Consider the following 13,259-nt stretch of genomic DNA (forward strand, 5'->3'; position numbering starts at 1 on the left):
AATGAAGACCGATGAACACACATCCTAAAAAGGAAACTGAAGGACAAATGACATGACAACACAGCAGCTACAAAATCATAGTCTCTAATCATTATAATTCTATAAACATAAACAAAAGCATGGGAAAAATGCACAGAATACTGAAAAACTCTGAAGGAGATGTTAATGGTATTTTTATCACCTAGATGAACAATGCTATGCTGCACTGTGATAATCTTCCTCTATTGCCCCAGTGCAAGCATTTGACATCTGTAAACCCTAGAGATATGGGGGAGCTTAATTCTATGCACTGAGCCTCTTGGGCTTGCTGATTGGAAGGTTGGTAGTTCAAATCCCTGCGAGCTCCCATTGCTCTGTTCCAGCTCTTGCCAACCTAGCAGTTTGAAAGCACGCCAGTGCGAGTAGATAAATAGGTACCGCCACGGTGGGAACGTAAACGGCATTTCCGTGCACTCTGGCACTTATCACGGTCCTCCGTGCACCAGTAGCGGTTTAGTCATGCTGGCCACATGACCCAGAAAACTGTCTGTGGATAAACACTGGCTCCCTCAGCCTGAAAGCGAAATGAGCGCTGCAACTCCATAGTCGCCTTTGACTGGACTTAACCATCCAGGGGTCCTTTATCTTTACCTTTTACCTAATCAGCCCACAGTTCATATAGATAGGGGGCATCAAATTCAGCAAGTTTAGGCAGGAGAAAGAGGACATTCCCAGAGTGAGGACTCAAATTGTGATGACTGCTATGAAGTAGGTGGAAATCTACAGAACCATGCCAAATTGCCTGGAAGCAAAATTGCTCCCTGACCCTGAAAGCAGAGACCAATGACAGTCCATAGCAATGTCCATCGAGCACTATCCTATCCTTGCAAGAAGGCAAGTGTTAAAGTACAGAGAAGAGGGTGGGAGGTTAAACTGGCTGATAACCAAGTGAAGAAGAAAATATATTCTCTTATATGCTCCAGGAATGTACCTGACAGTGGACAGTCTCCAGTCAGGTCCATTCCTGAAGCTCTGCCCCTCAGGGAGCCAGGCTGAATGCTGGTCGGCTTCCCTAGTCTCGCTCATCTCTCAACCTCCTGCATGGCTGGAAGGTACACAAAGCGCTTCCCAGTCACATGGGAAATCCTGTCACCAACAGTTCCCCAAACCCCACCACATCGGGCTGTAAATGGCACTCCCTGGTACGTGGGGCAGAAGCCTTTTCCTACCCTCAACCTTTCTAGAATTAATTAAACCCAATGGTCAAGATATGAAGTATCACAAGGAACCTTGACGAATCTGGTATTTGCAAATTCTGATATGAACTCATCTGATCAGCACCTCCTGGACTAATGTCTAGATCAGTACTTAGTTAGCCTTCAGATTTTACACTTCTCAAATATTCCATTGTGGTTCTAGGCTCCAAAGCATATCAAAATACCTTTAGAAATATGCATTAGGAAAAAATGCATTTAGCAATAGGTATGTCAGGAGAAAATACATTTAGAAATGTAATTCTAAAATAAAAATCAAATATTTAATTTGTGAATTTTTTGTTGTGTATTTAAAAATATATTCACAGATTATTATGGAAATGAGATGAAACGGATTTATGAGTGAATACATGTCAAACTGACACAGACTAGAAACAAACTGATTCACCCATTGCTACTCATATACCCAGCCCTTTTTATATTGGCTAAAAGTGACAAACAAATATTGAATGTTCTTTTCTTCATGATAAGTCAAATATTGTAGCAATAATGGATTGAGTATACAAGGTACCATTTTATGGTATTTCCATTAGAAACAGTGGTGGTGGTGCAGGGGAGAGAACAAGGTGAGACAGTAACAAATGGAAAAATGCCTAATTCAAGATACCCCACTATCAACCTTTCTAATGTCACCATTCATCTCTAGAGTTATAAAAACAATATTTTCATTTTATATTTAAGACAAAGTCAGATGGGAATGTTGCTAGATTCAGAATAATTTATGTGCAGATTAGGAAAGGCAACCCAGAATCAAAATACAACTGTACATATCAGTTTAAATTATTATAACACTTTGCTTTAGCATCATTCCAGTGGCAACTATTAAGAGGAAAGCTGGTTTCAGTCTTTTTCTATTCTGGAAAGACTATCACAAAACTTTTTTTCCAGTTTGGTACTGGTTTTATCAAGGTGACTTTTTATAGCAATTTCTTTCTCAAAGCATAAATTGTCATGGATCATGTCCTAGTAGCCTGTCATATCAAAATTTCTCATTTTGGCAGATCAAAATCAGTAGCTCTCATCACAGTATGAACAGCAATGCAGTATGATTTGTTGGTCTCGGGAGATACTTAAAGCTAAAGCTTGCACAGAGATTTAAGCTCTGCCATTCTGCAGAACTTGACTTGTCTGAGTCAGGAAAATGCAACCTCAGTATATATCCTGCCTTTATCAAGATGGAGCATACCATAACGAGGACCACTATATTCAAGAAATTACACTGGGCAGTAATACAATTCTGTGTTTATGCAGGTAATTTTCCATAGATTATTGGATTTGTCAGCTCTCTCAGTGAAAACAGTTACTCAGAGGACTGATGCCTTAGCAAAGGAAAAATAATGAGTTCACTTAAGCTGAACCTGGCAGGTATGGGTGATTTTGTTCCTCTTTCCTTTCCTGATACCTTATCCCTATTATAAATAAATCAATTTGAGACTTTATCAGCAACATTCATAGCTCTCCTGATCTTATTCTGACTTGAACTTAATTTGCACCTAACTAAGCTTTTACTGAATCTGTGAATATCAGACCTAGAGACAATTCTGGAGGACACCAATACTGCAAATATGCATTGTTGTAAAGAACAGCTACTGCTACTTTTTCAGGTTCGCATAAGCTAAAACACAGCAATTTGAAATTTTAACCTATATTTCTTCTCATTACAAGAGCACACCAGAAATCTTTGAAAGTTAGCATCCATTAGTATTTCTTTTCCCTGGGGATAGCTAAAAGTCAACCCCACCCTTGTTTATTCCCTTTTGGATCCATTCCTAAGGTAGGTTGCAACAGCAGCAGCAACACCATGTAAATACAAGCTTGGGGGGGGGGGAAATAGTGGGTCCCCAAATTCATGTATGACCTACTGCTGGGTCCTGGGACTGGAAAGGTTGAAGGCAATGCAGCACAATGATGCCCCCAATAGTAGAGAGAGGTGTTTGTGTTGAATTAAGCAAGCAGAGTATTACACTGCCTTCAGGGTGAGTAGAAGATGCAAACTAAGGTGCCATTTTAAATTGATGACATCACCATTCCCACTCCAAGAATGTTATTTCTGAACCAGCCCAGAGTTACTGATACATTTGAGAAGGTTCAATTGTATTAGGCATGAGACATAAATAGTGAAGAAAGGTACATGAAAATATTCAGAGCAACACTATTGGAGGACCAACTGTACTAATGCTTCTTCCCAAAGAAAAGCTGTTAAAATGTGTTAATTTCATTCTGATTTCATGCATCAAATGGAGCGTGCCTCAGTTTTGTGAAATTAATACTTTGTAAATGGAAATATATTGTTTTGTAATATTCACAGAATGCCTCATAAGTTCCTGCAGAACTATATTAAACATATATGAACAATGTCTGCGCATTTGATACACACAGTCAGTGTACCCATTTTGGAAATATCAGGATATGCCAAAATCAGTTTGGTTAAGAAGATTATGGCAACTGTGGAGAAATTCACATGAAACTTTTCAAGCCTCTAAAAATCTTAGCCGAGAACCCAGCTGAAAATACCCCCCCCCCCAGACACATTTGGGGAAGCTAAACTGTCAAGAGTATGAAGCAAATGTTTCTTAGTAGCAAATCTGACTTTCTGGAATAATCTTTTCCAAGTGTCAGTGGTCCCCCTTTCTGAACAAACTCCTTCAAAAATCCTATCTTTCTCAAACCTCTGGACTGACAGAGGAGGAGAATGTGCTTTGGGCTTGGTGCTGTTTTGAGTTTTAATGTTCACAGTTTTCTGTTTATGAATTTGTTTCATTCTATGAAATTGGTTTAAAGCAATGATGTAAGCTACTATATACAACTGTGGAATGGAAGAACATAACTGTTTTTAATTAATAACAAACTAATGCCTTGTATATTTCCATATAGAATGAGACAATATTGGATTCACGTTATACAGATTTAGTAGCTTTTGGTGTAACCTGTAATACTAGATTTGGATGCTTTAATGGGCAAGAATCCACTTTGTCAGATAAACAGCTAATCTGCTAAGTACAAGGCTTTTTGTATCTACACACACCACACATGTATAGACTGAAGAGAGATGTTATTACCAAGAGATACCTGTGGACTCATCAATGGAAGAGACAGGTGTGACCTATTACTATGTAGAATGGAATGCAAACAAGTTCTAGGGTAAAAAAAATCCAACTGAGAGAGTGTGACCTTACTCATAATAAATTGGCACAGCAAAGTGGTGTTTGTTGTCTATTCATCTTGATTTGCCAATTCATTACCTGCAGGAATAGGTCACACTCAAGCTAAATAGACCATTTACCCTTTTCACTGGACCTTGATTGCATTTCACTCTACAGAGTAATAGGACACTCTATCCTTTATCTTCCCCCATTGTATGTGCATGTCATTCTGTTTATATCTGTATCAGAGAATATCGTTTCATGCATCTGGAAAAGTAATATTTGGACCACAATAGGTTTTGCTACAGAAAATTTGTTAGTTTGGGATGCCACAAGATCCTTCAAGGGATAGGTGGCCAAACTGCAAGGGACAGTGGCTAATCTGCAGCATGAGTACCACAAGGGAAATGGAGAGGGCATAATTCTCCAGTGCTCTGCTGGCTTGGAGCTGCCCCTGGTTCATCAGACATAGCCAACCAGGGGCCAGAGGGTAATATATAAACAATTAAATCTGGATATTTCTGAGCACATTTAGACTGGTTAAAAATGATCATTTCTTATGCAGAAAATAAGACATACTTAACCCTCAAGTAATTTCTGTCATACTTTCTTCTCATATATGAGAATGTATATTAATGTTGTTGACAACGATGTCTCTTTATTTCACGTTGTTTTCACCAGTTTAAAATCACTTAGTTCTTTATTCAACTTAACAGAACTGTAAAAGCAGGAAACTATAAATAATTACAGCATTGACACTAAAATCAATGAGACTTACTTCTGAAAAGATATGCAGCCTAATTCTCCTGCTGCCACAATGAGCTAGCAACTTAAAGGGCCAAATGTTGCTTCCCAGTGTAAGCATATAGCCACTGACCCTTTCAGCCTCAACTTCAGAACTGCAGCAAGAAGCACATGCGACTTAAAGAGAAGAAATACCCTCAGAGCTGCAACCAGACTCTAGAATTAGTGCACCAATGCAACCATATACTTAGTTAAGCTGCTAAATGATACAGTATTTTATTTCTTCATTTTGCACCATGTTTTTCTATCAGAGTTCCCAAGGTGGTTACGTAACGCTACACACTACAACTGCTCAGAAACTTTCCAATAAGCTTTTACTTGACAAAGTACTGACAATGTCAATTTCCCTCCTTTATTCTGGAATCCTAGCTCTTTATACTTTAAGGCCAAAAACAGATGTGACAACAGCAAATCCTATTTGTTTAGACTCAAGTCTGCTCCATCACAGATAAATCAGTCTCAGTTTCAACAGCAAAATGAATATGCTGGCAAGGGAAGCTAAACACCTTACGTCCAATTATTATTATTATTATTATTACTACTACTACTGCTGCTGCAGTTGCTGCTACTTTATTTATTAATCACCATACACTGTGAAGTCTTAAGGGAATTTACATCCAACAGACAACAAAAATAAAAATACAAAAATATATAAATATATAAATACGCAACATTTTAACCTCTACATACCTCAGTAAGACCATCAATTAAACAGCCAAATAAAATACACCAAATAACAGCAACCAAACAACCAAACATCTGGGAGCACAGATATTTTAAACCTGGTATTGAAATGATGACAAAGTTGGCACCAGCTGAGACTCCTTGGGAAGAGCATTCCACAATCAGGAGCCACAACAGAAAATGTCATCTGCCTAGTAGCAACCCTCTGCACCTCTCTCAAATGAGGCATCCTTGCCTCACCCCACCCCAACTGAGCTCAGGGGGACAGGGGGATGGGGTGACAAATCTGAGAAGGTAAACCGCTCAAATTTTGCTCTCCTTAAGGAGAGCTTTTCCATGTCTCTTTTGCTCTATAAAGTGAGCCACCCCATTTTGTAGACAATTTGGGCAGCACTATTTAAGCAAATGGATCCTTTGAAAACTCTTTGGTGTGGTGCACTGGTTAGAGTGCTCAATTTAGACTGGATACACCTGTCTTCAAATTCCCACTAAGCCACAAAGGTTACTGGTGTCAGCCTAAACTACCTGACATGGTTATTTTGAGGATAAAAGGTAGGGGGAGGCAAATACACCAAACTAAGCTCTTTGGAGAAAAGATAGTATAAAAAATAAACAGAGAAGCTGGCTGTTTCATCCTTCAGCTAATGCACTATTAAATGACCATAGTTTTGGAACAATAAATATCTCAATGCAGAGGATATTTGTAAATACATTTTTAATGCACACTAGAGACTTTTCAAGCTTGATAACTTTTAGGAAAATATACTGTTTTAAATTATGGTGCTTTCAGGCTCATAAAACTATTTTGAGGTAATGATGACCATGAGAGTAAGTAACAATCTTTGAAAGTTAGTTTTGGGTGTCTAATGGCAGAACAACAGTACCATATATTCCAATCAAGTGCCAGATTATTGGGACAAAATGCTCTTTTTCTCTCTCTTTCTGGTGAACTGATTTTTGTTTTGCCCTTTCTTTCAGTGTCCTTGAAGAAAAAGGAAAGGGCTTGAAAAAGTCCCTGTTGACACACTTATCAGTATGTGCAGCACTGTGGCTGCATCAGTTATAAAGAAAGTCTGATACCAGGCCTGCAAAGAATACTCAAAACTATCTGTTTAACTTTGGTATATTTTGTTCTGATGGCCCCAGAGAATAAGCAGTAGAAGAACAAATAGGTAAGCTATTATAATTTACCGGGCCAACAACAGTGGCTTAAAGAGTATGCAGTTTCTGGTTCACATAATTCTGTCAAGCATCTGCCTGAAGTCGAGTTTTTAACTCAATTGTCTGCATACTCTTTCAGCAGCATGAGTTCATCCATTAAAAGATAGCATCTTACCTAACGCCACACCATCTATAAGTGATGGCTTGAAAGAGTATTTCGGTGCTCTAGGCCACAGCTTTTTAAATTGAAAAGAACAGCAGAACGTATCAGTTCTGGAATATGTCTCTTATTCTGGAAATGGTGCCTAGAATCTGCTACCCATAGTCTGCTATTTGTTATTTTAAGAATTATGTCTGTCTGTCTCCCCCTCTCTCTCTAATACATGTCAAAAAAGCCAAAGATTTAGCCAGCTTAAATTTGCCTGGTCCAGTTTAACGTGCTGGTGAATCAGGCATTTAGCATTCTAAATTTAAGCACAATGGAGGAATTTGTGTTTAGGAAATTTAATTAAAGCTAAACAGTTCAAAAGCACAATCCACTTCAAATTATACCATTACTTCAATAGCAGAGAAAGACACCTTAACTTTACCTCAAAATCAACTGTCACGCTGTTTAAATTCTTAGTTAGGATCCAAACAATCTTTTATGTTTTACTATGTTTTTATATGCACTGTAAGCCGCCCAGAGTGGCTGGAGAAACCCAGCCAGATGGACGGGGTATAAGTAATAAAATTGTTGTTGTTATTATCATTACGCCTGCTCTAGAACATTTGCTGCATCCCTCTTTCCACACAATATCAGGTACCTTTAATAGGGGGACTGTGGGATTTGGTAGATCAGAATTTTTTTGGGTTGGGGGACTGGTATTTCAACTAGTAGAAAACAACCACAGAGTTCCTGTGAATGCATCAAATCACTTCAGGAATTTGGATAAGGATTTTTTGAATCCCTGCCAGACAAGAACTTTCTATAAAACGTTAAAACTTGCTACTAGCTGCTTCTGTCATTTATAATTAGAAATTATAGTAAATGATTCAGACAGTCTGAAATATTGCTTTTTGTTTGAAAAATAGTAACAGAAAAATTGTTAATGATATTACTCTTTTTTTTAAAAAAAGGAACTTTGATTTTTGTACATGTAAGATTGTGGAAGATATACTGGTATCTTGTTAGGTAAGGTGTTAAAAATACCGAAGTGTAAGTATATTATGAAACTGAGGGAGGTGAACATTTCAAATTCAATTTTCATTAACACAAGTTAATGAGGTGAAAAATGTCCTGTCTATTTTTTAAAACGGAAGCAAAAAATGCCTCAGGTAATGTTGCAGAGTAAGCAACATAAGCCAACTACAATCTCTGCTTCACTTCTATTTCATTAAAATTCCAAGATGTCAGTAGATCTCAGGTTGCTATAGAAAAGATTTCTCAAGCAACACTGTTTAAAAGGTACTAACAAAGTGTACTTCCTCATAAAACATATCCCCACCCTCCCCCAGCTCTATATATTAATCATGTGTCCAGCTAGAGCAGGCATCCCCAAACATGGCCTCCAGATGTTTTGGGACTACAACTCCCATCATCCCTAGCTAACAGGACCAGTGGTCAGGGATGATGGGAACTGTAGTCCCAAAACATCTGGAGGTCCGAGTTTGGGGGTGCCTGAGCTAGAGGTTTCTTTGAAGTTTTCATGGAAGCAGAGTTCTGACACTGGGAGCTGGTAAAGAGTGAACACCTTTTTAAAAAGCAAAACCCATCCATTTGTGCATGGAAGGGGTGTTTGCACAACAACAAAGTGTAGCATTATAATAATCAAACTGGGAAATCCTTGGATATTTCTAATCTCTACCAATACAATAAATAAATCCAAGTTTTCATTCTAACATGTGATTATTGTCAAAGGTAAAATAAAAGGCCCATAGAATTGATTCAATTATTTGGCTAAAATGTTCTTCTTGCATGCTTTCTTCAAGCTTTCCTGACTGGTAAATGCAAACAATGGTACTATTTATATGTAATAAAGAATAATAATAGCAGGAAATAGCATGAGGCAAATTTAACTATTTCACTTTTGTAAACTGGAGATGCTGAGGTTTAAGTATCAATCTGAATTGATTCTGTTTTGTCTAAAATGTATTATTATTGTTTCCTCTTTTACATCTGAATATCTACCTCTCTCTGTCTGGGGAGTTGTGGTCATCCATTATTCGATGTCTATCCATTCGGTTCATGGTATTGTAATGTGCAGGAGTAGATCGGGTCCCTCGAGACCCCTGTTCCACATTCCTACTGAAGAAACAAAACCATCAATGTCATGAAGGCGGAAATGAGCAGTTCTCTTTAAAATGAGCCCTGTTAATGAAAATGTTAGCTGTAACCTTTAACATCCTTGACTCTGACGAAATCTGTTCAAAGCTGATATGATTGGTTGCCTATGCATACATCTTATATAAAAATTGGCATGTACTGCCTTCTCGCTGAGGGGAAAAATTTGAAGAAGAAAAAATCAGACTCAAGGTAGGGAAGAGTTGGGAAATCTGCACCAGGAATATTTTCACCCCCTCTGTCATGATCCACAAACAATTCACTGCAATATTTAATTTTACTGCACATCACTTAGCCAATGCCATCTAAAAACAAAATGTGAAATCTACATAATTAACATTCCATTTCAGACAAAAGTGTGCAAATTGGAATTATTTATGCAAAATAAACATCATTTGCCAACCAAACACTTATTAAACCTGAAAACCTGGAGATTTATTAGTTATTGTCCATTTCTTGATCATGGTTAAGGCAGGAAGGAAAGGAATGTGCAATCCTGTGCCTGGCTTCTGATCATTTAGCCATGATTAAAAGTGCCAGTGTTGCATCTGCACCAGCACAGTATTGTTTTATTTGAATTATACAAAATATGATTTAGATGTTTTCCTTATGCTGGATATTTTTAAGAGGGGTACACAACACTCAACTCTTCATATTATCTTTCTCTCCTTTAGCAAGGACAGGTGGTTAAATGCCTGTCAGTTTAAACAATAACCATGGCCATCCCAAATTAAGGAAGCAATTTCTAAATACTTGGGGTACACACTGAGGAAGCATATCTGTCAATTAATAGAAAAATAAAATATGAAACAGCCCTGTAGGCATCCAAGACATTCAGAATAGAGATAAGGAAAAGCTAAACTAAGTCATCTCACTGTCAGAAGGGGGAATTTCCAGGTTCACAATGGACCACAATAAGGAATTCATGTCTGCTGCTACCTTTTGGTGCGGGAGTCTCCCACTAAAGCTCTGAACAGACTTGCTTAGCAATAACAAGGTAGTTGCATTATGTGTCCTCAGATCATGGCTGATTACTAAGAATGGCTTAAGCCTTGAGCAGGAGCAGTCCTGTAAATTTGGAGACTTAGTCACTTTTTCCTGATACCCCATAACACTAGCGTCCAGTTTGCCCATGTACAGGAAAAAATAAACTCATTCAGATACTGTACTTCCTAATCTAACTAAATGTGGCTGTGGAATCTATGGTCAAAGAGGCAGGGTGCAGAAGTCTCTCCATATATTGACTTAGCTGCTGTATCACAGAAAGTTTTAGGGGGGAAGTTTCACACAGAATTTGGGGTAGTTTTGCTTGGAACAATGAAGATAATTGAAGTTCAGATACCCAGAAGAGACTCTTCCATCTACATCCCATAGACAAATCTCTCAGGGTTTCTCAAACTTGGGTCTCCAGCTGTTTTTCGACTTCAACTCCCATCATCCCTAGCTAGCAGGTCCAATGGTCAGTGATGATGGGAATTGTAGTCCAAAAATAGCTAGAGACACAAGTTTGGGAAACTCTGCTAATTACATGATACCTTTTTAAGGTGGTTTTGGACCTGAATTTGATTCAAAAGCAGGGCATAAGTAAGTCTAATAAATAATTAAGACTGCACTCTAGTTTCTTGTGTCCATTAACATTTAGGGTTGCTAGTATGATCTGGGGGGAATTAAGAATAAATTCTTTAACACACAAACATTATTTTCAGTTGAATGTGACTGAATGTGATTCTGTTGAATGTGATTTTGCAAGCTTCCAGTTACTGATATATAATTACAAGTCTCAGCAATTTATGAGTAATTTATGAGTAACTGACTATTGTATCTTTCACTTTCACTATTTTTATTGTTGGATAGAGAGAGAGAAAAGTATCAGTTTCCATGTTGTGGTAGATTGATTTATACTAATAAAAAATGGTTGTGATCATGGTCCTCAATAAAGAACTTATTTTATAGCTTGCATGTTCAATGAGCAGAAATCTTCCAACTTAACAATATCTAATATCTACCATGACAGGCAGGGTAGGAAATAACCAGCCACTGGTGGTTCTACAGGTTATTAATATTCCAACACAGGTTATCCTTTTGCAAATGAGCTTTCAAGAAAAAGTTACAATAAATTTATACATAACATAAAAACTAGGCTTAAAAATGAATAAATAATAGAGGCTAATATCAATATGAAACTTCTAACTGCACTGTTGCTCTAAGCTGGAACAGACTTTATCCTAAATCTATATTTTACATCAATGAGCTGAAGATTTTTACATAAACATAAGGTCTTTCTTTGCTGAACAGAATTCAAGTGGCATTTTTAATGCTAATGTTGCAAAAGTCATACCATATCTAACAGTTGGGGGAAAATATTATTTCATCAGTTTCACCGGGATATGAACCCATATAGGCAGTGTAGGATGGCAAATTAGTACAATACATAATCTGTATAAAGCTCAATAGTCACTACATCAGTTGCTGGCAAAAACACTTAGGAAAAAACACCACAGAGAGGTTTTGGTTTTGTTTTGCTTGGATTGCAGAGATATAAATGAAGGAGCAATCATTCTTGCTCTGAATGGAAAGAATTACATTGTATGACTAGTCATTTACAAAGATAAGTGACAAAACAAATTATTAATAAGGTCCATTACTATATTATAAGCAAAAATATCTGTGTTACTACAGAAAAGCAATTGGATTTTCATATTCTCTCACCCATTATCTTGAGTTTAAAGGAATAATTTTAGTATCTACATAATTTCATGTCATATTCAAACCAACAAACCCAAGCCTAAATCATTACAATAATTTACCTTTGTAGAGGAGGGACACTGGGAGACCATGATCTTGTCCTTCCTATACTGTCTCCACGGTGAGGGGACCCTGACCGAGAGCAGTGATTGGATGACATCACTTGTTCTGGCACTGATAGTGTTGAGCTTTGAAGATCTCGCCCATTATGTCGGTAATCTGGGAGCGGGAGGGAAGGTTGAGAGAGCTGAACTAACAGTACAGGTATGGTGACATTTCACTTTTTCTGTTTTGTTAGATTTGTACAGATGGCAGAAAAGTCGCACCCTGGAGAAAAGATGTCGCAATATATAATGCTGTCAAATTTTAAAAATAATTACAGGTAGAATTTATACACCACTTTTCAAATTGCTCACAGTGCTTCACATGTGCTGCCCAAGTAAAGACACTCATAAGGGCATAATGAAAGCCCTGCTGTATCAGACCAAAGGGACATCTAGTTCAACACCCTGTTTCACACAGTGGCCTACCAAGGGCCCCAAAGCAGGACAATGGTAATAGCACTCTCCTACTAATGTTCCCCAGTGCAAATATTCAGAGGTATGCTGCCTTTGTTCCTGGAATATCAGAAAAACCAGTAACTGTTGATATTCCCCATTGATTTCTCTGTGACATCAAAGTTAGTGGCCATCATTACATCCTGTGGTAGAAAATTAAATAATTTAACTATGTACTCTAAGAATAAGTATTTCCCTTTGTCTGTCCTGAATCCCCCATCATTCAGGTTCATTGTATAACTCTGGATTCTAGTACTTTGAGAAAGGCAGAAAATCTTATCGCTATCCAACTTGTTTGCCCCATGCCTGTTACTTGCTCTTTTACTAAACTAAACTAAACTAAACTAGACTAAACTAAAACTCTCTAAAATCTTTTTTAGTTTTTCTTTTAGTTTTTTCTAAACTAAAAACTCTCAAAAGTTGTAAGAACTTGTTCTTGACCTTGCTTTTCCCAGCCTCCCTCCCATTTGTGCTCCTTGTGTGTCATAGCTTTTTAGTTTGTAAATCTGAGAGTGGCCACTCTGGAAGACTTTTTGGCTAAAGGGTAGGGTGTAAATGCCTTAAATAAGCAAGGAAATAAAATAACATT

The 13,259-nt window shown here is 37.7% G+C and overlaps 1 protein-coding gene across 42 annotated transcripts in view; it reads right to left on the reverse strand.

Moving 5' to 3' along the window:
* RIMS2 (regulating synaptic membrane exocytosis 2) overlaps nucleotides 1–13,259 on the reverse strand; it is a 350,853-nt gene that overhangs the window by 130,332 nt on the left and 207,262 nt on the right. For 40 of the 42 annotated variants that reach the window (XM_081013719.1, XM_081013717.1, XM_081013738.1 and 37 more), the window contains 2 exons: nucleotides 12,176–12,332; nucleotides 9,216–9,332 (listed from right to left, as the gene is read on the reverse strand). In XM_081013719.1, coding sequence (XP_080869845.1) covers nucleotides 9,216–9,332; nucleotides 12,176–12,332 — 274 coding nt within the window. The remainder of the gene's footprint in view (nucleotides 1–9,215; nucleotides 9,333–12,175; nucleotides 12,333–13,259) is intronic. The other 2 variants (XM_081013749.1, XM_081013716.1) reach the window with 1 other exon arrangement.

The sequence above is a fragment of the Podarcis pityusensis genome (assembly GCF_964106645.2).
Source record: "Podarcis pityusensis genome assembly, chromosome: 7".
Lineage (NCBI taxonomy): Eukaryota > Metazoa > Chordata > Lepidosauria > Squamata > Lacertidae > Podarcis > Podarcis pityusensis.